Source organism: Dasypus novemcinctus, chromosome 13, assembly GCF_030445035.2.
Source record: "Dasypus novemcinctus isolate mDasNov1 chromosome 13, mDasNov1.1.hap2, whole genome shotgun sequence".
In the NCBI taxonomy this organism is placed as follows: Eukaryota; Metazoa; Chordata; class Mammalia; order Cingulata; family Dasypodidae; genus Dasypus; species Dasypus novemcinctus.
Genome location: NC_080685.1, coordinates 1424890 through 1450877, shown reverse-complemented (window position 1 = coordinate 1450877; position 25988 = coordinate 1424890). Strand labels below are relative to the sequence as shown.

Sequence of the window (25988 nt, the reverse complement as noted above, 5' to 3'; positions counted from 1 at the left end):
TAGATGCTGAAAGATGTAGACACCATGATTGCATGGCGAAAAGGTTGGCAAATTTCTCCTTAAAAGCCATTATAAAACTGAACATTGTCAAAATAACTATTTTAGGACTTGGGAAATCACCCCAGGGCAAATAGTTGGACTTACCGGGTCAGGTTACGGGGAGGTGGGTATGATCAACCACCACACCAGGGATCCAAGTGAGTCTACAGCTGCAAGCAGGAGAATCCCATCCATCAGCCATGTGGGATCTAAGCCCCCTTTCAGTTTAGAGGTGGAGTGGACATCGCAGTCCCAAGGTCCTCACAGTGGAGGAATAAAATATGGATTAGAGTGGACTTACTAGTATTCTATAGAATTATTGTGACTCTAGCAATGGAAGAAAGTATATCATTGATGTGGAGACAGTGGCTATGAGAGTTGCTGAGGGCAAGGAAGAGGGCAGAAAGAGGTGTGATATGGGTGCATTTGGGGGACTTGGAGTTGTCCTGAATGATATTGCAGGGACAGATGCAGTACATTATATATCCTACCATACCCACTGAATGGACTGGGAGAGAGTGTCAACTACAACGTAAACTATAATCCATGGTGTGTAGCAGTTTTCCAAAATGTATTCGTCAAATGCAGTGAATGTACAGTGGTGTTGATAGAAAAAAAATAGCAATAAGAAACAGTTGGGGAAATAAGTCTAGAGCCTTGCTAGCCTGAGTTCATAACCCTGCTTGTGGTGAGTGTAACATCTGTGAACTGTCCAAATACTTATGCACCTAACCTATGTGCCCCAGCGCGTGTGAGGCACACACTTGCACAGCTGAAGGGAGAAATAGAGGTCTCTACAATAGAAGTTGCAAACTTCAGTATACCACTCTCAGTGTTAGAGAGAACATCTGAACAGAAGATAAATAATCAGTACTTGAATAATATGATAAACTAGACCTAACAGACATTTATAGTGCATTGCACCCCAAAACAGCAGGATATACATTCTTTTCTAGAGCTCATAGAGGGAAGTGGATGTGGCTCAAGCAATTGAACTCCTGACTACCACACAGGAAATCCCAGGTTCAGTTCCCAGGACCTCATGAAGAAGGCAAGCTGGTACGATAGGCAGGTGTGGTGGACTGACACATCAAGATGACTCAAAAAAGAGGCATAAAAGAGGAAAGACAGGGAGAGACACAACAGACCAGGAAGCTGAGATGGCTTGAGCGATTGAACTCCTCTCTCCCACATGGGATGTCCTGGTTCTGTTTCCGGTGCCTCCTAAAGACAAGTTGAGCAGACAGAGCAAACAGTGAGACAGAAGGGGGCGGGTGGTGGGGAAAAAAATAAATCCTTAAAAAAAAAAAAAGGAGCTCATGGATCATTATGTCACAAGTCACAAGTCTCAGTAAAATTTAAAAGATTGAAATTATACAAAACACTTTTTCTGATCATAAAAGAATAAAGCTGGAAATCAATAATGGATGGGAGAAGGAAAAATTCATAAATACATGGAGATTAAACAGCACACTTAAATAAGTAGTGGGTCAAAGAAGCAGCTGGAGAACTCAGCAAATATCTTGAAAGGAATGAAAATGAGAACACAGCATATCAAAACCTATGGGACACTGCAAAGGCAATGCTGAGAGGGTAAATTTATAGTCCTTAATCCTTACAGTAAAAAAGAAGAAAGGCTAAAATTGAAGTCCTAACTGCACACCTGGAGGAACTAGAAAAAGAACAGCAAACAAATCCCAAACTATGCCACAGTAAAGAAATACTAAAGATCAGAGCAGAAATAAATGAAATTGAGAAAAAAACAACAGTCAAGTCAATGAATAGAACCAGAAGTTGAGAGAATATGCAAATAAATCAGAAATGTGAGGAAGAACATTACCACTGACCCTGTAGAAGTGAGATCATAAGAGGAACAACTATGTCAAATAAAACCCCTAGACAATGTAGAGGAGATAGACAAATTCCTAGAAACACACAACCTAGACTCACCCTAGAAGAAATAGAAGACCTCAGCAAACCTGCCACTAGTAAAGAGATTGAAACAGTCGTCAAAAACCTCCCAAATATGAAAAGCCCAGAACCAGATTACTTAACAGGTGAATTCCTCCATCATTGAAGGACTATCTAATACCAGTCTAGCTCAAGCACTTCCAAAAACGTGAAAAGAAAAGAACACTACCAAACTCATTCTCTGAAGCCAACATCATCCTAGTACCACAATGAGGTAAAGATATTACAAAAAAAAGAAAATTACAGACTAATATCTCTAATGAATATAGTTGTAAAAATCCTCAACAAAACACTTGCAAACCAAATCCAAAAGCACGTTAAAAGAATTATATATGACGATAAAGTGGGTTTTATTCCAGGTCTGCAAGGGTGGTTGAACACAAGAAAATCAATTAGTGTAATAAATCTCTTTGATAAGTTGAAGAAAGGAAAATCACATGATCCTCTCTGATCCAGAAAAGGTATTTGACAAAATACAGCATGCTTTCTTGATAAAGACACTCCAAAAGATAGAAATAGAAGGATGCTTTCTCTATATGGTAAAGTGCATATATGAAAAGCCTACAGCTTGCATTGTACAAAACAGTGGAAGACTGAAAGCATCCCCACCGAGATCGGAACAAGACAAGGATGCCACCACCACCATTGTTATTCAGTGTTGTGCTAGAGGTTCTAGATAGAGCAATTAGGCTAAAGAAATAAAAGTACCCATTTCAGAAAGGGAAAGTAAAACTTCGCTAATCACCGATGATATGATTCTATGTCTAGAATCTCTTGAAAAATCCACAATAGTGCTCCTAACAGATGAGTTCAGCGTGATACAAGATTAATAGCAAAAATCAATAGTGTTTCTATACACTACTCATGTGCAATCTGAGGAGGAAATCAGAAAAAAAATTCCATTTATAATAGCAACTAAAACAATCAAATATTTAGGAATAAACTTAACCAAGGACCTAAAGGACCTTTATTCAGAAAACTACAAAGCATTACTAAAAGAAACCAAAGAAGACTTAAATAAATTGACAGAATTCTGTGTTCATGAATTGGAAAACTAAATAGCATTAAGATGTCAGTATACCCAAAATGATTTACAGATTCAATGCAATCCCAATAAAAACCCCAAGAGCCATTTTCCAGAAATTCAAAAGCCACTTATCAAATTTACTTGGAAGAGTAATGGGCCCTAAATAGCCAAAGAGATTTGAAAACTGAAGAACAAAGTTGAAGGACTCTCATTTCCGGACTTTAAAGCATATTACCTAGCTAACATGGTATAGACAGCATGTTATTGTCATAAAGCAGATACTTTGACCAGTGGAACCAAATTGAGAATTCAGAAATAGATCCTCACATCTACAGTCAATTATTTTTGACAAGGTGGTCAAGCTGTCCGAGCTGGGCCAGACAGTCTACCCAACAAATTATGCTAGGAGAACTGGATATCCATATGATAAAGAAAGAAAGGGTACCCCTGTCTTACACCTTATACCAAAATTAGCTCAATATGGATCAAGGACCTAAATATAATGGCAACCATAAAGCTCCTAGAAGAAAATGTAGGAAAACATCTTCAAGATCTTGTGGTAGTTGGTAGTTTTTTAAAATTGTAAGCATGAGCAACAAAAGAGAAAATAGATAAGTTGGATCTCATCAAAATTGAACACTTTTGCACCTGAGAGACTTTGTCAAAAGAGTGAAAGGCAGCCCACTTAATGGGAGAAAGTATCCGGTAAGGGTTTAATATCCATGATATATGAAGAGATCATACAACTCAACAATAAAAAGCAAATGACTCAATTGAAAATGGGCAAAAGAACAATTAAGTGCTCAATAAGAAATACAAATGGCACAGAAACACATGAATAAGTATTCAGTATCACTAGTGATTAGGGAAATGCAAATCAAAACTACAATGTGATATCATTTTACACCTATTAGAGTGACCTCTATTAAATTTAAAAACTGTAAATGTTAGAGTGGATGTGGAGAGATAGGAATGCTCATTCACTGTTGCTGAGAATGTAGAATGGTACAGCCACTGTGGAGGACTGTTAGGTAGTTCCTTAGGAAGCTGAATATATACTTGCCATGTGACCAAGCAATACATTACTAGATATATACACAGAAGAACTGAGGACAGAGACACAAACAGACATCTGCACACCAATGTTCATGGTGGCATTATTCACAGTTGCCAAAAGATGGAAACAAGCCAGGTGTCCGTCAACCAAAGAACAGAAAAACAAATTATGGTGTATACAAATGATGGAATTTTATGCAGCAGTAAGAAGAAATGAAGTCTTGAAGCATATGATAACATGGATGAACCTGAAGGATATTATGTTGACTGAAGCATGCCAGAAACAAAAGGACAAACATGTATGATTGTACTGTTATGAATTAAATATATTGTATAAACTCATGGACTTAATAATTAGAATATAGGTCACCAGAAAATAGAAGGAAGGTAGAGAATAGAAAGCTGAGGGTTAATCTGTGTGGAATTGGTAAAAACGTTGTTTGTAAATCCTTGGAAATGAATAGAAATGGTGAAAGCATATCATGGGGTTTTTAAATAGCAGAGATATTGTATGGTATATCAGTGGTTGAAAGGGAAAGTCTAAGGTTATGTATATTACTAGAAGGAGAGCTAAAAGCCGTAACATAGGACTGTATAAGAAATTAAAACCTAATGTAAAACACAAATATGGGTGATATGGCATATATAAGACTATTCCTACAAAATGTAAATACAAATATACTAGAGAGAAGGAAAATGAACAGCAGCTATGTACAGCAGTGGGAGAATAGAGAGATTGAGAGGTCATGAATTTTATTTGGTTTTATTCATTACTATTATTGGATTAATGAAAGTGCCGTAAGACTGAAGTAACGAATGTACAAGTATACGATTACATCGAATACCATTGATAGTACATTTTGGATGGATATACTTTATTAATGTGTATCAATAAAATAGATTTTAAAAAATGTAAATGTATTAAACTCTCCAGCCTAAGGGTAGAGATTGGCGGAATGGATATGGATAAAAAAGCATGAACCAACTATATGTTGTCTGCAAGAGACTCACCTTAAAGTCAAAGATACAGGTATGTTGCGAGTGAAAGGATGTAAAAAAATATATCAAACAAGTAGTAACCAAAAGAGAGCTGGGATGGCTTTACTAATAGCAGGTAAAATAGACCTTAAGTCAAAAACAGTAATGAGGGACAAAGATGGTCATTACATATTGATAAGAGAGACAAGAAAAAGTAACAATTATGAATATATATGCATCTAACAACAGAGCCACAATTTATAGGAAACAAATACAGATTCGAAGGGAGATATTCACGCTTCTACATTAGCAGTAGGAGACTTTAACACACCACTCTTAGTAATGGATAGAACATTTAGGCAGAAGATCCATAAAGAAGTACAGGACTTGAATTATACACTAAACCAACTAGACCTGTGACAGTTTGGGATTATTTTTGTGAATCCCACAAAGAGAAGGAATATATATGTTGTAAACTAATCTCCTCTAGGTGTGGTATCCTTTGATTGTATTAAATTCAGTGGGAGGCCTCTGATTGTTTACTTGAAAAATCAGTTTAGGACTTTTGATTTGGCTACATCAGTAAGATGTAACTCAGATTGTGTCCTAGCCACCTTGCTGGGCGGATATAAATGGACACACAAGAAGACACATGGGAAGATGAGGAAACTTTGTCATTTTAATCTTGCCATGTGACAGAAAGTTGATGGCTCAAACAGCTAAGTCCCTGGGGAGACATGAGTCATTTGCCTGATAGTTTATAGCTGACCTTGGGAAGAGAGCTGAGACTGATATAGAAAATCCAGAAAGAAAGAAGCCCTGTGCCAGGAGAGAGAGGAAGTCCTGAGAGACAAGCCCTGTGCCAGCTGTAGCTGAGAGAGGAAGCCCAGAGGGGAGAGGTCAGCGGCCGTCTCGCTTCAACACAGGGCAGCTGACTTTGGTGAGAAAACAACCTTGAGTTAGATTCTTTAGGGCCTCATAACTGTAAATGTTTTCCTCAAATAAATACCTTATATAATTGCCAACAGATTTTTGGTAACTTCGCATTAGCACCCCTCTGGCAGACTAATTAAAAAACTAAGACACATATATAGAGCACTGCGTTCAATGAAAACAGAATACATGTTCTTCTTGAGTGGACATAGATCATTCTCAAGAATCAACCATATGTTGGGTCACAAAACAAGTCTCAGTAAATTAAAAAATATTTAAATCATAAAGTGTATATTCTCCAACCACAAAGGAATGAAGGTGGAAATCAGTAACAGAGGAAGAATGGGAAAACCAACAAATAGGTGGAAAATAACACTCTTAAACAACCAGTGGGTTATAAAGGAAATGAAAGCAGAATTAGGAAATATCTTCAGGCAAATGAAAATGAAAACTCAACATACCAAAACTTGCTGGATGCTGGTAGGGTTATATCTCTAAGTGCTTTCATGGAAAAAGCAGAAAGACTTCAAATCAGAGTCTAATCCTCAAAAGTGGAAGAACTAGAAATAGAAGAGCAAATTAAAAGCAAACAGAAGGAAGAAAATAATGATTAGAGTGGAGAAAAATGAAATAGAAAACAAAAAATAGAATCTACAAAATCTAAAGTTGGTTCTTGGAAAAGATCAATATAATCAAAAAATCTTTATGACAAAAGAAGAAAGACTATACAATTAATGAAAATCAAAAATGACAAGTATGGCATTACTGCTAACCATGCTGAAATGAAAAGGAATATAAGTGCTAGAAAATAAAAGGAAGGTAGAGAATGGAAAGCTGACGGTTAATCTGTACAAAATTGGTAAAAAAGATTGTTTATAAGTAGAAATGAATAGAAATGGTTAAAATTGATTCATTAAAAATCTGTAAGTGGATACTATGAACAATTACATGCTAATAAATGAGATAACCTAGATGAAACTGACAAATTCTTAGAAACACACAAACTGCCTACATTGAATCAAGAAGAAATAGAAGATCTCAACGAACCAATTACTAGTAAAGAGAGTGAATCAGTAATTTAAAACCTCCCAACAGAGAAACGCCCCAGGAACAAATGGCTTCTGTGGCAATTAGAATATTTTATGATTCCCAAAAAAATTAAGATTGTTTTTAAACTAATCTGTTCCTGTTAATGTGATACCATTTGACTGCATTACATTAGGTTGAGGGGCCTTTGCTTAGTTAGATTACTAAATAAGATTGCTTTTGGGCTTTTGATTGGACTACATCAATGGGGCGTAATTCATGTTGCGTCTCTGCCTTCTTGCCGGTCTGATGAAAAAGAGAGATAGACACAGACACAGGAAAAGGAAGCCACCGTGTTTGATCTCGCCATGTAAGGTCGAGGACTAGAGGACTGCTTAAGAACAAACCCCCAGGAGGCTGGGCAAATGGTGCGCTTCACAGGAGTTGAGCCCTGTTCCATGCCTCTTAGCTTATGCTGGACTCATGGGAAAATACACTGGCTTTACCTAAATTTCAACAAGTAAACAATGGGAAAAAAAATTGATGCTGGATATAGTGAAAACTGCTTCAGCAATTAATAGGGAAATCATTGTAATCTGAGTCAAAGGAATCACGGATAAGAATTTGTGTCAAGAATTTGAAGTAGTGTTTCATTTAAAGATAAGTAATTATAAATGTGACAATATAAGTCATAGCTATCAATGTCTAAACATATAACTTTCACATTGGTGGATGAAACTTGTGTTAGTGTTTAAGGAATGGCTTCATAGCTGGTTTATATAAATGAAAACATCTGTTTCTAAAATAGTACACTGAAGATGGCACTTCTCCCTTCTTCTCTTGGAAAGCACTCCTTGGAAGTTAATAGGAGAATAATAAAAAAGAAAAACTTCTTTTAGTATCATAATATATGAAGGAAAACTGATAAAATGTGTACATCAACCACTGAGTATTAGAAGTTTTATGAGTGGATATTTTAATGTTGTAGACTTCCCTGAATATAGTTCTTCATGGTAAGTGGCACACCGGAGAGGTAAAAATGATAATCCCACCTTTGGAATGACGAGGTGATGGACTGTTGGTACACAGTTCCCTGGAACCTATTTGGAAAAAAATATTGGGTATTTAGGAAGAAAGGCCAAATGAAAAATCATGGACAAGCCACGTTCATAGAAATCAAGGGATAAGAGACAGCCTTATCTGGAGAGACATGAAAGGTAAAGAGCTTAAACAACCCAGTGTCAAAAGGGGAATTCCTGTTGATCAGGAGTACAATGCTTATCCCGCCTCTGAACAGATCTGCAAAGGAGGTCTAGGAGGCCCTCATGCCAGTAAAAATTAGTCATAATAAAATAAGAACCAATATAACATCAATGCAAATATACAAGAAAAAAAAGAAACAGGAAAAAGAAATGGTAGACAAGAATATGCACTATAAATAGTTTCTTGGAGGTGATAAAAATTGTGTCTAAAGATAAAGGTATGAATTTTTAAAAATGAAGTGTTTATCTCTATAAAACAAGAGCACAATTCAAAGATATAAAATCTCAAGAAAAATATAGCAAGATAAATATAGCAAGCAAAAAATATAGCAAGATGAAACATGAGTTATAAAGGTCAGAACAGAAGGGGAAAAATCCCAAATTGAAATCCAAATGAGAATAGACACTGTTGGAAATAGGCAAGAACATGGGGGACAGAGTAGTGAAAACCAAGCGAGATGAATGGACATTAACAGTTAAACTAGATCTGAAAGAAAATAGACACAAGACTGTCATAGAAATTCTAATATACAGATGATGAGTAGCTTTGTAGAAGAGAACTGAAATAAGGAAACAGAAAAATTACTTATAGAGCTAGTCAAGATATTACTCTAGAAAATAAAGAAAATTTTAATCACCACCTTTGGTATGTCCATCATGTCCCAGGAATAATTAACTCAGAACAATAAAATCCAAAACATACCATAGTTATTGGAGTTTTACAATAACAAAGGACCCTGTGGGCATCTAGGTAGAAAGATCAAGTCCCGTGTAAAGGGGTGGGAGTGGATCATGCTGGCCTCATTTTCCGCCTTAATAGCACCCAACACAGGAAGACAAGGGCCAGTAACTATGTGGCCCTCCAGAAAGTTCTTAGGTTTTTAGCCTGTGCCTTAGCCTTAATTTTCACTTTCATTTCTTTACTCATTTTATTTCCAAAAATTCTGCACCAAGGATTTTTATATTAATTTATATCACTTTTCACTGTTCAGTACAATATTCAAGGCAGATGGGAACTTTTCTCATGGTTTAATCTCTGAATCTCAAAAGAATTACATTCACTGTTAACAGAAATTACATATCATTTCAAATTAAATACACTCTCAATATCAGTCTATCTTTCTGTCTTTAATTTGATTTTATTAGAATTTTTTAGTAGCAATATTCGTTATCTAAATCTTACACCATTGAATCTCTGTACCAAACTTAGCAGTGTTTCTCGGTTGAATAGTTATGTATTTCCTATTGACAGTTGATATTTCTAGCCCAGTCTGGGGTTCATAGATATTTTTTACCAGATATTTTTTCTTCCTACAGGAAACGATGCCCCCACCAACACATACTGCATTTTCTGGCCACCATTTGCCTTTTGTTGGTTTTACATACACTAGTAGCTGGTAAGTTTGAAATGCTAAAATAATTTTCAGAATTTAAGTCAAGTTGAAATGAAATGAGGGTTTTCAAATTGTGTAAGAGACTCTTGTAAATTAAATTATTTACTTTTTAAAAAAAGAATGATCCTGCTGCTGGAAAAAGTTAGATATTACAGAATGAATAGAAGAAACAGGAATCTGAACCCAGGAGGGGAAAGACCAAATGCAGAGCTCAGAATCTAAGCCTTGGTAATAGGGCAGAATCAGCAAAGTCCTGTGGTTTTGAATAAATATTCTCTAGGTGTCAGGCACCAGAACCTTTAGCTCATTAATCCTGCTGTCTTTGCCCTGACCGCCACCACGTCCCTTCCCTCTCTTTCCTCCTGATCAGCTTCATTTGCACTGAGAAGAAGGGTGATCCCTCACATGCCACCTCGATTCCCTTGACCATCTTTGGTCCTGTAATACTTGTGCTAAATCAACATTTGTTGTTAAAATCTAATTCTCTCCCTACCTGTCCTGTTGAAAGTGATTGGAGAAAACTCCTCAACCAACCTCAGGGGCCCTGGCAAATATGGTGTTGCCCTCATATATTCCCACTTTCACTCTCCTGTGTAACTAATACTTTCCACTTTCCTCTGAAATCTCTGTCGTCCTCATGCTCAGCTGATGTCTCACTTCCTCTTTCACTGAGAGGATTAATGCTAACAGCAGAACTTCCACGCTTACCACCACACGCCTCTGGGACCATGCCTCCTCCTTTTTATGATGGGACCGTTCTCCTAAGGCCAGACCCCACCACCCCTTCTTGCCTGGTCTGGGGCTTTGCTCACCTTCACACCATAGGTTTTTCCTTTATGGGTCATTTGCATCATCAGATCATTCCCATGAGTTTACAAACACATTGCATTTTTCCAATTTTAATGCAAAATACAGAATTCCTTTTGATCCCTTCATCTGCTACCTTTACCTGCTACCAAACCATTTCTGACTTCACGTTGTAGCAGAATTACTCTAAATTGTTGGTTTTACTTATACATTTTGTTCATACTATTGTCTTAAATCTATTCCATTAAGGTTTCTGCCTTGCACACTTCATGTAAACTGCTTTAATGGATGTTGCTCCTGCCTTCCTTACTGCTGAGCTCACGATCATTTCTCTCTCAGTCCTGTTCTTCCTTGATTCAGATCTCGTGCTGTTTGCCTTGGCTCCCTTCCCTTGAAATGCCTCCATCTCTCAGCTCCAGGGGTGCTGACCTGGCTTTCTATGCCTTTCTGGCCACTCCCTTTCAGACTCCTAAGCTCCTGACTTCTGAGTGTTGGAGCACTGGGACTTGTGGTTTCCAGGTACCGCCAATGACTCAGAATGTGTGCCTCCAGCTGAGACCCAGCTCCTCTTTGACTTAAAGTCGCCGTTGATGTGGGAGGAGTGGGGTGAGAGGGGTGGGGGATATGTGGGGACCTCTTATATTTTTTGAATGTAACATTTAAAAAAAAATAGAGGAAAAAAAATAAAGTTGCCCTGACTACCTGCTGAACATGCTCACCACCTCTCCTTTTGTTTCCCTGAACCTGTCCTCGTGCTCCTGTTAAAGTGATGTCAGAACCTGCCCCTCCCTGCTGAGGATCCAGCCCCCGCCCTGCGCTCAGCTCTGGCCGCTGCCCACAGTAGCTCCCCAGTGCTCGCAGGACTCTGGGCTGCCTGCTCGTACCTTTCTGGTTTATTTCCTCTTCTCCTCCCTTTCCTCCGCTCCAGCCGCGCAGGTCCCTGCGCTTGCCCCTGAGCGTACTGGCCCCCTCTTCTCAGCACCTTGTGCTTCCAGCTGCCTGGAAAGCAATTCCTCTTGATCGCCCCTTGGCTGGCCCCCTTACTCTTTCTATTCTTTGCTCAGAAGTTACCTTTTCAACGGCAACTTTCTCTTTTCAGAAACTGCAACTGAAACTGACCACTTTTTCTAAAATTTCAATACAATACTTCATTTCCACTTCTTAAAAAACACATTTTTATTAGAGAAGTTGTGAACTTACAAAAGAGTCATGCACATGTGTGGAATTTCCATACACTACCCCTCAACCGGCACATCTGCCATGACGGAGCGTTGTTTACACATCATAAGGCCCAGCGTTTAAATGTTACTTGCTTTGTGTTTTCTCTTTAGCATTTCACACTCCTAAAGTACTGAATGTTTTACTATTTATCTTGCTTATTTCTATCTGTCACTAGAACATGAGCTCTCTACAGCAGACATCTTTGTCTGATCTATTCACACTGTATATTTCATTAAAATAAAGCACTTCGCTTTTCGATTTCACATTCTGGTTAAAGAAGACCTAGGCTGGTGCTTTTGACTTTTTCAAGTAGGTCATCAAATTGTCTTAGACTGACAGTAACCCTTTAGCAAACTTGGTTTTATTATTTGTAGTTATTTTTTAAAAATCAAGTTAAGTTGAGGGATTTAAGTTTTCATTTTTAAAAATGCTTTTATATCTCGAACAATTTCAAACGTTATTTTTTTCTTCATACTTAATTTCATTGTGAACCCATGTGTTTTTTCCCTTTCTTCAGTGCTCTCTCTGATCGGAGTTGTTTAAGAGTCACAGCTGGTCCCACCTCCCTGGATCTTGATGCGAATGTTCAGAGAACACTGGATAACAACTTAGCAACTGAAGCTTATGAAAGGAGAATTAAGCGCCTTGAACAGGAAAGACTTGAACTTAGTAGAAAGCTTCAGGGTAAATATATATTTTTTTTCTTTTTGAATTGTACTCAGTCAGCTCTTATGAACTGTTTATTACAAGTGGTTGTTTTATCTTGAAATGACATTATTTTATTATTGGACAAAATGCAAGCTGTAGAAATTCATGCAGAATACAGTATTGTACCATTTATGTAAAATCACAATTTACAATAAATGAAATAGTATTTGATTCCCATGGGTGTGTGTGTGTGTGTATGTCTGTAAATGTTTGTGAATATGTCATACCTCTGGGGGGAGAGAAATGGGACTATAAAGAAAAAAATCATTTTCACTGCAGTAGAACACTTTTATGACCTTTCCTGGCGTTTTCCTTCAGTACTTGAGAATTCTAGCTCCTGACACACTGTCATTCTCTACCACTGTACTCCTGCCATTATTGTTTTTAGTGATTTAAAAATACGTTGAGGTGAACTTTTAAGAACTCTGACTTGTTAGTTTCTTTGTTCTTCACCTTCAGTGATCTTTTCTCTATCCACTCAAATCCCATGGTAGATATAGTTCTTAAGATTATAATCACTAAAACCCTTCCTGAATCCCAGTTTCAAACAAAGCCCCTGTAAGCTCCTGCTCTCTCTTTAGCCAAGTCCCTCTGGTACCTAACCCCCAATACTCCTGTTCTGCCGGTACCTGCAGTTCTATCAACATTTCACTCCTACCCTCAGTTCTCAGATTAAACTCTGCAGTCAGTTGTAGTCGTGGCTAACACATACCTTTGACTCCAGTGCTCCCCACTCTTTGTTGGAACCCCTGTCCTGCTGAAATACAACTTTGCATCTGCAGCTGGGCAGCTGAAGGTAGTGGACTGAGAGCAGCAGTATGCTGACCAGTCTTACTTCAGAGTCATGAGCATTCATCTCGTGCGGGCTGTCCGTCCAGCTGCCCCCATGCCTTTTCCCTAGCCAGTTTCCCTGGTCTATTCTGCAAATCCAAAGGTCATTTCTCAGGCCTTTTCTTTTAACCTGTCTGTAGCATTTGACGCAGTCAACCATTTCCCCCCTGAAAACTCTTCTTCAGTTAGATTCTGGGGCGCTTAACTTTCCAGGTTTACTTTTTGCTCTTAGGCTGGTCCTTTTCTGTTTCCTTTGCTGATTTCCCCTTAACTCTTTGACCTCTGAATGTTAGAGTATCCCAGACTACTCCAAGCTTTTAGTAGCTCAGACCTAAAATCACAGAGCCGTCCTTAAACCTTCTCATTCTTTTAACCCTACATCTAACCCATCAGCAAATGCAGCCAGCGCTGCCATCCCAGTAGATACAGAATTGCTTATCCCTGTGAGGTGACCATCCTGTTTCAAACCACCACCACCTTTCACCTGTATTACTGCAATAGCTTCCTAACTGGTTTCCCTGCCTCCCCTGGCCTTCCTGTAGTCTGTTTTCAACACATCAGTCAAGTGGTCTTTTCAAAGCACCATTCATATTCACACTGTCTAGTTCTCATACCCATGGCTTCCTTCCCCACTCAAGTGAATAGTTGGGCCATTTTCAGTGGCCTGAGGCTGGATATGGTCAGCGTTTCCTTTCCAAAGTGTATTAGTCAGCCAAAGGGGCGCTGATGGAAAATACCAGAAGTCTTTTGGCTTTTATATAGGGTATTTATTTGGGGTAGAAGCTTACAGTTACCAGACCATAAAGCATAAGTCACTTCCCTCACCAAAGTCTTTGCCACGTGTTGGAGCAAGATAGCTGCCAACATCTGCCAGGGTTCAGCTTCCTGGGTTCCTCTCTTCCTCGGACTCGTTTCTCTTTGGGCTCAGCTGCTCTGCTTTTTCCACAAAGCCAGCTGTAGACTGTTAGGTGAATGGTTCATCTCTCTTCCCCAGACCTGTGCCTGTGTTTAATGGAGACTTTTCTCCTTCCTCACATATCTGCTCCTCTGTGTGTTTACTTCCCAGGCTCCAGCTCAAAACGCCCACCTCCCTTCTCTGCAGTGCAGTTTCTCTGTGAGTCCCCACCCATCAAGGGGACTCAGTGTCCTACTGCCGTGACCCAATCGGAGCCCCGGTCATTATTTAATCAAATAAAAGTGAAACCTCTGAATCCAATATAATCCAGTTTGCCCAGAAGAACAAACCAGTTTACAAACACAATCATGGACAACATCAGGCTGCTACAGGAAGTCGCTCTTGCTCCCGTCTTCCTCCTTCTCCCTGCTCTGGTGGCCCTTCGTGCCGTGCTGTTGGCAGCATGGAGCAGGCACCTCCTCCTCTCATGGTCTTGGCTGGCCTTCTGTGCTCTTCTTTGATATCCATAGGACTGATTTTCTCACCTCCTTCAGTCCTCTGCTTGCGTGTTACCTCTCCCTGAGGCTTTTCCTGGCCTACCTATTTAAAACCGAACCTCACTTCCAACCCCAGCACTTGCTGTTCTCCTTGTTTAGTTTTCCCAAATAAAGATGAAATAGGCAATGTATTTTGTGAATGAAAGAATATGTGAATAAACAAATAATTGAGAAACTTTTAACTCTTAAAAGAGAAAGAGCCAAAGTTTTACAATCATAAAATTTATACTAGGGCACTTTAAGAGGCCCAGTAGAGAAAAAAGCTCTTTAGATATCAGTAGAATGGAGTATTTTCTCTATCTCAGTAAGTGGAAAGGTCTCTGCATGTGAATTACTTTAGCTTTGTGAGCCAGGGTTTTCCTTTGATCTTTAAATAGGGATATAACATATATACCTTAAAGAATGCAAGTATGCATACGTACTTAAGCATAAGCCCAATGTGTTTTTACATGTGTGTACACCCATGTCACTCCCACCCAGAACAAGTAATAGAGCATTTCTAGCATGCTATAGGTTCCCTCATGCCCTTTCCCCGTTTGTAACTTACCACCCTGAAGTAACTACTAACCTGATTTATTTTATCATTACCTGCTTTTGAAAATTCAGGGAAATGGAATCATCCAGTGTGTTCTTAATTTTGTGTCTGGCTTCTTTCACTGAGCACAGTGTTTTTGAAATTCATCCATATTGTGCATGTATCAGTAGTTTTATTTATTGTTGTTTAGCAATCCATTATATATAAATATCAAAAAATTTTCTAATCTTCCATTGATGGACAGTTATTTCCAGATTTTATCAAGAGTAAAGTGTCTATGACTATTTATACATATGTAATTTATTTTTAAAGAAGCTTCAGATTCCATACATGATACATTGAAAATATAGGAGGAGTCCCTTACACCCACCCCTCTCCTGCTCTCCCCCATTGACAACATCTTTCATTAGTGTGGTTCATTCATTACGAGAGGTCAGCACATACTGAAGCATTGCTGCTAACCATGGTCAGTAGTTTGCATTATAGTTTACCCTATGCACTGCACAAAACTTGTATAAGTTTTGACAAAATGTCTCATGGCCTGTATCCATCATTGCAGTGTCATTCAGAACAATTCCAGTGTTTGAAAATGCCCCATGTTACACCTGTTTTCCCCTCTCCCTCTTCTCAGAACCTTTGGTGACCACTGCCCTTTTTATCAGTGTTACAGGATCTTGCATTGCTAGAATAATAATAAGTCTATTTTAGTCCTAAGTTGCATTCTTCCCTTATGTTTTTTCATTCCTCAGTCTTGAGGATTTTGGGATGGTGATGCCCACTCTGATTCCTATTGAGAGGGGGCTTAGATCTCCTGAGGTAAATGGAGGGACTGTCTTGTTTGCAGTTGTATACATTCTCTGTTTTTTGGAATGGAAGTTGTCCATCATCATCATTGTCTGGGATGAGTCCAATGAACTGGAGAGTAGGTTTTGGCTGCAACTCTGCTGAGATTCAGGGCTCAACTGGCATATGAACAGATTAAAGATTTAAGTCTCTGGTATATATATTTAACTAGTAAAGTACTAATTATAGGTTTTAATTAAAGGGGCACAAGAGCCATGTGTAGGGAAATTATAAATGAGTCTAAATTTGTTACATTGGGGAGCATCTATTCAAAGGTAAGGCCCACTGACAGGGTGCTGAATTCCTGAGATTGTCTGCCGTATCCACAGTGTTTAGATATCACCAGAACCCAGGAACACCTCTGTTTGAGGCACTGTCTGCTGTGGCAGACAATGAGATCCTCCTGAGATGTAAGTATAACCTCTGGAATGACTTCCTGACTCACTTTGAAATCTCCTAGCCATAAAAACCCATTTGAATTTAATGTTTACCCCTTTTGGTCAAGGTCTTTTTCCAAATGCACTGCTCGTTGGCACTTGGTGGTAATACCTCGGTGCTAGGGATGCTCATCCCCGGGAGCCATGTCCCATGCTGGGGGGCTAGGTAATGAGTTTATATGCTGAGTTTGGCTTAGAGAGAGGCCACGTTTGAGCAACAAGAAGGCTTTCTGGAGGTAACTCTTAAGTACATATAGTATTAGGCTAAGTTTCAGTTTCGTATGAATGAGGTTTATAACTGTAACCACCAGTGTCAAGGACTGGGTGTGTTGCCCTGTCCTCCTTTGCTGGGCACTGCCCATGTACTCTGGGATTCTTGCCACTCTATTAGAGAATGCAGCAGGACTCCCCACGATGGGAATTCAATATTCTTTCTGTTATTGTGGGACTCCACCCACTGGAAACACCCCGTGATCACTTGAACATATTCATATTCCATAGAGGCATGCCCAGGTGCACAGCTCCCCACACCCCACACATCCCCCAGCACCGACACCCTGTACCATTTTTCCTTCTCTGCCAATCCAAAACTTCCCCAAAAACAAGCCAAAAAAAAAAAATTTAATAAAAAATAAAATAATAGTTAAAAAAATACAAAAGTAAAAGTTTTTAGTGTCTTTCATCACCATAAGATATGTTATCTTTTTGGTACAGTGATAATTTCTTCTTTATGTTTCCCCGTGTCTCTCTCTCTTTTTTTTTTTTCCTTTATTTTCAAAGAAGCTTTCAGTTACAGAAAAGTCACAGAAAATATAGGGGTTTCCCCGTATCCCACCCCCACCCCTTTTCACATTTTTCCCTATTAATAACATCCTACATGAGTATGGTACATTTGTTGCATTTAATAAATAAATATTGAAGCTCATCTACTAACCATAGTCAGTGGTTTACATTTTGGTTTACATTTTGCCTGCACACTTTTATAGGTTTTGACAAAACTTAAAATGGTCTGTATCCATCACTGCAAGATCATGCAGAACAATTCCAGTGCCTTCAGAATGCCGTGTTCCATCGATTCTATTCTTCCCTACCCCTCCCCTGGGAACCTATGGTAAACACTAAGTTTCAATTTTCGAAGAATATGGTTCATAGTTACATGCAATAAATATTGAAGGCTTGACATATTGGTCTGTATTCTTTTATCAGGCGCTGCCTATGTTCTCAAGAGATTCTTGCCCCTCTAAGTGAGAACATAGCAGAACTCTCCTGGATGGAGAGTTTAATATTTTCTTGTTTTTTTGTGTGGGTCTCCACCCACTGAGAAATACATTATGACAAGATGAACGTTTTCATATACCATAGAAGCATACCACAAGTGCACCTTATCCCATAAAACTCCCCACCCCTGATGCCCTGTACCCAGTAACCCTTTCCAGTCATATTTGCCAAATGAACGTTCTCAACACTGAATTTGTAATCACAGACCTATAAATCCCGAGTTCACCTATTCCTTCCTTCAGCCCTCCCCCCCAGTTCCATGGGTAGTCCAACCCAACCCTCCCTCACTCCCCCTCACATCCCTGCATCAACGTCACCCCCGTCCACTGCCCAACCACCGCCTTCCTTTCAATCCATGAACATGGAATATCCTTCCTTTTATTTAGGTCATCTTTAATTTCCGTTAACAATTGTCTGTCTACAAGTCCTTTACATCTTAAGTTTATTCCTAGATATTTTACTCTTTTAGCTGCTACTGTAAATGGATTTCTTGATTTCCACCTTCGATTGCTCATGATTGGTGCACAGAAATGCTACTGACTTTTGCATGTCGATCTTATATCCTGCCACTTTACTCAACTTGTTTATCAGCTCTGTTGTAGATTTTTCAGGACTTTCTACATAAAGGATCATGTTGTCTGCAAATAGTGAGATTTCTATTTCTTCCTTTCTAGTTTGGGTGCCTGTTACTTCTTTTTATTGCCTAAGTGCTCAAGCAAGTGCTTCTCACACAGTGTTAAATAAGAGCAGTGACAGTGGGCATCCTTGCCTCTTCCAGATCTTAGAGGGAAAGCCTGTAGCATTTCACCCTTGAATATGTTGTGGGTTTTTCACAGATACCCGTTATCAGGTTGAAGAAGTTTCCGTCTATTCCTATCTTTTGAAGTGTTTTTATCAAGAAAAGGTGCTGCATGTTTTCTGCATCACTAGAGATAATCCTGTGATTTTTTTCTATCCCATCTGTTTATGTGATGTATTACATTTTTTGATTTCCTTATGTTGAACCATCCTTGCACAGCAGGGATGGAACCCACTTGGTCACGGTGTATAATTCATTTGATGTGTTGTTGGATATGATTAGTAAGTATTTTGTTGAGAATTTTAGCATCCAGATTCATTAGAGAGATTGGTCTGTAGTTTTCTTTTTTGCTGTGTCTTTATGTGGCTTTAGATGTTAGCATCATGCAATGGGTTACGCAATGTTCCTGTATTTCTGTTTTTTGGAATAATTTAAACAGAATTGATTTTAGTTCTTTCCAGATGATTGGTACTTGTTCTGTGCCTAGTATGTCATCTGTCCTGGAGAATGATCCATGTGTACTTGAGAAGAATTTATATCCTGCTAATTTTGGGTGGAATATTCTGAATATGTCTATTAGGTCTAGTTCCTCTAACCTATTATTCAAGGACTCTGTTTCTTTATTATGCCTCTGTTGAGATGTGTTGTCTAGTGGTGATAATGGTGTATTAAAGTTCCCCACTGTAATTGTAGAGACATCTGTTTCTCCCCTTAGTTTATCAAATGTTTGATTCATATATTTTGGGGTATGCTTGTTAGGTACATAAATGTTTATGGTTGTTCTTTCTTCTTGATGGATTACCCCTTTTATTAATATATAGTGTCCTTTTTTGTCTCTCACAATAGTTTTGCGTTTAAAGTCTATTTTGTCCGTTATTAGTCTAGCTATTCCAGTTCTTTTTTGTTGATTGTTTGCATGTGAAATCATTTTCCAGTCATTCACTTGCATCCTCCTTGCATGCCTGGCATTTTGTTTTTTTTCTTCTCTAAATGTCTTTTGTTTCTTTTTCTTGTCTTATACTATGCTTCACTGTATTCCTAAAGGATGTTTTTCAAGTAAATAGAATGTTGAGCTGACTCTTATTTTGCTTTCAGCATTATAAAGATGATTTTCCACTGTCCACTGTCTTTTATTCCCTATTGTTTATTATTCTTTAATTTGTTTTTTAAATTTTTTATATTAAGTGTATTTTCCCCAACCCACCCTATTTCTTTATATATTTTTTCAATTCTTTTTTTAAAAAGATAAATAGATCACACAAAATGTTACATTAAAAAACATAGGAAGTTCCAATATACTCCACTCCCCACCCTCTCCCCCCACTCCTCCTACATCAACATCCCCTTTCATCAGTGAGGCACATTCACTGCATTTGGTGAGTACACCCTGGAGCACTGCCACACCACACGGACCATAGTTTACATTGTAGTTCACACTCTCCTCTGGTCCATCCAGTGGGTTATGGCAGGATAAACATTGTCCTGCATCTGTCCCTGCAGTATCATCCAGGACAACTCCAAGTCCCCAAAATGCCACATATCATACCTCTTCCCCCCTCTCCCTGCCCTCAGCAACTCAAGTGGCCATCATCTCCATATCAATCATACAATTTCTTCCATTGCTAGAGTCACAACAGTTCTGTAGTAGAATACCAGCAAGTCCACTCCAGTCCATATTGTATTCCTCCATCATGTGGACCCTGGGATGGTGATGTCCACTCCACCTCCAAATCAAGAGGGGCTTAGATCCCACATGGCTGATGCATCCCTTTGTTTAAAGTGAGTTTCTTGTAGATAGCATAAAGATGGGTCATATTTATTTATCCATTCTACCAATCTGTGTCTTTTGATTGGAACATTTAATCCATTAACATTCAGTGTTATTACTGTTAATAAGGCAGTACTTTCATTAGCCTTTTTTTTTTGGTTTGTATATGTCATATTTTGGTTTTATTTCTCTTTTTTATCTTTTTATTAATATTAATTTTCGTTTCCACACTCTCCTCTAACTCTCTCTCTTCTGTTTTTAACTTTCAACCTTCAGAAACTCCCTTTAGTATTTCCTGAAGGGAAGGTTTCTTTTTGACAAACTCTTGATTCTTGTTTATCTGTGAATATTTTAAACTCCTTCATTTTTGAATGCCAGCTTTGCTGGATACAGAATTCTTGGCTGGCAGTTTTTTCTTTTAGCACCTTAAATATGCCATACCACTGCCTTCTCACCTCAGATGAGAAATCAGCATTTAATCTTACCGAGCTTCCCTTGTATATAATGGTTCTCTTTTCTCTTGCTGCTTTCAGTATTCTCTCTTTTTCTTGGGCATTTGACAATTTGATAAGTATTTGTCTCAGGGTAGGCCTATTAGGATTTATACTGCTTGGAGTGTGCTGTGTTTCCTGGACATGTACCTCCATGTACCTCAGAAGAGTTGGGAAATTTTCTGCCATTATTTCCTCCACCACCCCTTCTATCCTCTTTCCCTTCTCTTTTCCCTCTGGGATGCCTATAATGCGTATGTTTGTACATTTCATGTTGTCATTCAATCCATGAATCTCTTCTGAGTTTTTTGTTTTTTTAACTATCTGTTCTACTATCTGTGCAATTTCAAAAGTATTATCTTTGACTTCACTAATTCTTTCTTCTGCCTGTTCAACTCTGCTGTTATGTCCTTCTAGCATTTTTTAAATTTCATGTGTTGTGCCATTCATCGCCATCAGATTCATTAACTTTTATGTATGTTTACAGTTTCTTCTGTATATTTCCCCAGTATCTTCTTAATATCCTTTTATCTCTTCCTTCCTTTCGTTAAGTTGATTCTTGACATTTATTTGGATATCCTTCATTAGTTGTTCCATATTCTGCATCTCCTACTATTTTTTAGTTTGTTCATTAGACTGGGCCATGTCTTCCTGCTTCTTAGTATAGCTTGTAGTTTTTTACTGGTGTCTAGGCATCTGTTTGCCTTGATGGGCTTATTCAAATGGCTAGCTTCTCTTTCTACCTTAGGGTTTTATTTTGTTTTGTGTTAAATTTCTTCTTCGACACATGATTCTACTTACTCTGTATCCTTGTTTTTGTCTGTGTTTTCTTGAAAAAGAATTTAAGACCATAGAAAGGGAAAGAAAGAAGGGGAAAAGAATAATAGTATTAATTTAAAAAAAGAAGATAGGAAAAGAACTATAAAAATAGAAAAAAAAATAAGTAATGAGTGGAAAATCTTAAAAAGTTCAAAGATATAAGAATAAAAAATGGTGGAGTAAAAAAAAAAAGAAACAAGAAGACAAATGAAACTAGAAAAGAATGATAGAATAATATAAAATACAGGAAAGATGAGAAAAATAAAAGAAAAAGAAGACCAAAGAAGAGAAGGTAGAATGAAAGCAAAGCGTTGGAAGAGGGGAAAATGAAAGAAAGAAAAGAAATAGAGAAACTAAGGAGAAAAAAGAAGGAAAACAAAACAAAAGGAAATGAAGAGAATATATCAAAAATAAAAAACAAACCAGGAAAAACAGGCTTCCCTCTTAGACCACTGGGAACCATCTCACAGTGCCAGCATTCACCAGTCAGTCCTCTTGTACCCCACCCTCCAAGGTAAGGTGCCTGGTTTTAGAGAACCAAAGAAATGAAATTTTTAAGAAATACAAAATACAAAGTAAGAGATTGAAAACTGTAAATAGAAAATCTCGGTCTGTAAGGTTCCCTGTCACAAGGTGCCAGCTAGACGCCTGACAACCTGCTGGATCACGCTCTGGACCCCTTCTCTTAAGCAGTACCGGGGATGAAACCAGGGACCTGGTAGACAGAGGCAGGTGCTCATCCTGAGCCACATCACCGCCTGGGTTGGGCAGGCTTGGACAGCCGCTCCGCCTCTCCCCTCCCTCTGCCCCCCAGGCGAGTTGGCGTCTAACAGTTTGCAGGCTGTCTGTCCTGGCTTCCTCTCTACAGGGCTGTTAGCTGTCCCACACCATCGCAGTTCTTCCCTCTTCCAGGGCGGGCGGCTGTGACAGCCTCACGTCCGGTGGGGCTGTTTCAGTGCTGGCTGGGGTCTTTAGTTTTTATTTTATTTTCTCCCCTCTGTTCTGCCTGCCTTATCTCCCGCCCCTGTCGCTTCTCCCTCTCTGAGTTTGTTGGGTGCCTATTCCACACTTGTTTGCCCTTCAGCTCCCCCACAGATGGGTCACTTGCAACCTTCACTTGCTGGGCTGGCTATGTCTGAGATTCAAAGTGGCCTCAGCTGGCCAAGCTCACTGAAGAGAAACCACTCTCCACCCGCTTCCAGACCCCTCTTGCTCTCAGCTGGCTGCAGTGTGCCAGGGGTTTTACTGAGTCTCTTCACCTTGCGGGTGGAGGGGAGGGTATGTGCTGTTCTCAGCCACAGGGGCTAGTAACTCACGGTTTTCATTTAAGCTCTTTGTCTCTCTGTCCCTCTCCCTCTTGCAGGATGTGCAGCATCTCCTGGTCTGCAAATCCCCAAAGCAGCTCCCTCAGACAGCTTTTTGCCCTTCCTCCATTGCTTTTGTGGGAGAGTTGAGCCCTGCCTAGTACTTTGGTGCCATCTTCCCGGAAGTCCTTGTATTGTTTTAATGGTCACGTGCACTCATTTCTCTTAGACATGTACCTAGGACTGGAATTTCTGAGTCATAGGGTAGCATATCTTCAGCTGTACAAGATGCTGCCAAAGAGTTTTCCAAAGCAGCTATATCAATTATAGTTCTACTAGTATTGCATGAGTTACATTTGCTTCATATTCCTACGAGAACTTGTTATTATATAGTATGCTGTGTCACTCTGGTTTTGATTTGCATTTCTCTGATGAATAATGAGGTTGACTGTCTTTTCATATATTTAATCTCCATTTGTTTATCCAGTCTTGTGGAGTCCCTGTTCAAGGTTCATGTCCATTTTTCTATCAGGATTTTATGTCTTCTAAATAATTTGTACTGTACCACTTCACAAACAACAGTCATGTGATTGTTGTTGTACATTTTACCTCTATGTTATAATTCTTTCAACACAATTAGTTTGTTGTTGTCTTAAATGTTAGTAATTTTTAAATATTTTGTTTGCCCACATATTTATCCTTTGATGCTCTTCGTTTCTTCCTAGAGGTCCTTGTTTCCATATGGCGTCATTTTTCTTCAACCTGAAAATTTCCCTTAGTATTTCTTACAATGTGATTGTGTGGTTACAGATTTTCTCAGCTTTTGTTTATCTTTAAGTGTTATTTTTTTTACCTTCATTTTTGAAGGATGTTTTCACTGGGTTAGAATTCTAGGTTGGCAGTTTTTTTTTCTTTCAGCACTCAAAAGATACTGTTTCATGGTTTGACTTCCATTATATTTCTTGAGAAGCTGTTGTTAATCTTGCACTCCTGAAAGTAATTTATCCATTTTTTACTCTGGCTGCTTTTAAAATACTCTCCTTAACTTCGGTTTAAAGCAATTGGATTATGATGTGCATAGATGCAGTATTCTCTGCATTTATATAAAATACTGTTTGGGTTTCACTGAGCTTTTGTAATGTTCATGGATGGCATTTATCAGTTTTGGCATATTGTAAGCCATACTCTTTTATAGCTATTTCTTCTGCCCCCTTCTCTCTCCTCTGCTTCTGGGACATGAGTTGCATTGTAGATTATGTCTCACTCTTATGTTCTTTTTGTTCCATTCTTTGTTTTCTTTGCTCTTCTTTTGGGTATTTTCTATTGACTTGCCTTCAGGTTCACTGGTCCTATGTTCTGCTTTATCCATTTGGCTGTTAAATCCAGCCAATGAGTCTTAACTTTAAATGTTGTCTCTTTTGGTTCTAAAATGTCTATTTGATTCTTACTTATGGTTTCCAGGTCTCTGTTGAAATTTCCCAATTTCTTTTATTTTCCTCTGTTTTCTTTAACATACTAGAGTAGTTACCTTCAAGTCCTTGTCTGCTAATTCCAACGCCTGAATCATATATAAATCTACCTCTATTGCTGTTTTTTCTTTTGGTTTTGGCCACCATTTTCTGCTTTTTGAATGTCTTAATTTTTCATTGTGACAGCTAATCATGGACAAAAATAACATAGAGATTGAAGTTGTATTGTTTTTACCCCAGAAAGCGTTTCCTCTCTCTTGATCCAAGCAAAAGTTGAGCCTAGGACAAAACTGGGCTGCAGTTTTAATTAGACTCAACCCTACTCTGGTTTCACATGTCTTGAAGAGAGAACTAAATGGAGCCTGGCTGGATCTTTTTATACTTCACTCTATAAACTGTGGGAAATGTTTTTCACTTTTCTTCCTACCCATGCTACTTCCAAATTTCACAGTTGTCTTGATGGAGAGACTGGCCCTGTGTTGGAGGTAGCCCCTCTTCCTCAAGTAGGACCTTGTCTCCCAAATACTCCAATACTGGGGGAGATTTCATTCTATCTTTTAGAAGCTCCCTAATTTCCCATGCAGTCTCTGCATACAACAAATATTCCATGGGGAACACAGTCATCACATGGAGATCCTGAAGTTTCCCCAGTTGTTGCACTAGCCTTATACATCTTCCAGAAGCTTGGATGTTTTTATTCTTTCCAGCATATAATATCCCTCAATTCAGACCATGCCAATGCCTAACTGTACTCAACTGGCCAAGGCTCCCAGGTGAGAAGCAGTTGTGTCACAACTTCAGAATAGCAAGCACATCCCTCTCTGGTTTATTTTACTTAGTCCACTTTGCTTTTCCATCTTCATGATGTTTTTTAAAAAAATTTCTTTGCAAATTTTATAGCCTGTTTTTAGTTGTTGCAGCAGGAGCTATAACTTGTTGCTTCCTACTCCATCCTACTCTGAAATGAGAAATTCCTATGGCCCAGGTCTTTTTTTATGATTTGAATTCATTATGCCTTTAAAGAGTATTGTTACATGTGATTGGTTTCATTCACACAAAGCAAACCCAACAATAAAAAAGATCATTGTCTTTTGTTATTATCACATACTTATTGAGCACCAACAAGCCAGGATCTGTTATACACATGTCTGGGTATATAGTAATGATTAAAATAAAGACAAAAATACCTGCCCTCATGGTGCTTGCATTCTAGGTCGAGGACACAGACAATAAATGAAAATGAGAAGCAGGGTCATCAGCTGAGAATAAGGAAGGTGGAGGAGATAATAGATTTTTGAGAGGAAAAGCAAAGATGTTTTTGTGAAGAAAAGAAAAGAGCAGAAGAGGACATGGACTAGAGAAATATTTTAGAATTGTCAGGCATCACCATGATGTTTAAGGTTAGTAACCCCAAATTTTAAGTGACTGTGTTTCCTTCTGCTGCCCTCAGAGGCACAGAGGAATTGGAGAGTAGGATTTAACCAAGGTAGGGCCCGAGCTAGGCAGGTACCATGGAGGAGAGAAGGGCAGTGGGATTAAA

The 25988-nt window shown here is 38.7% G+C and overlaps 1 protein-coding gene across 12 annotated transcripts in view; it reads left to right on the top strand.

The window, feature by feature from the left end:
• The window catches only part of CDC42BPA (CDC42 binding protein kinase alpha), a 382935-nt gene that overhangs the window by 173706 nt on the left and 183241 nt on the right, over nucleotides 1–25988 (top strand). For all 12 annotated transcript variants that reach the window (XR_011645344.1, XR_011645345.1, XM_058309378.2 and 9 more), the window contains 2 exons: nucleotides 9610–9689; nucleotides 12232–12398. Coding sequence is in view for 10 of the 12 variants with exons in the window: in XM_058309378.2 (XP_058165361.1) it covers nucleotides 9610–9689; nucleotides 12232–12398 (247 nt within the window). In the remaining 2 variants the exon portion in view is untranslated. The remainder of the gene's footprint in view (nucleotides 1–9609; nucleotides 9690–12231; nucleotides 12399–25988) is intronic.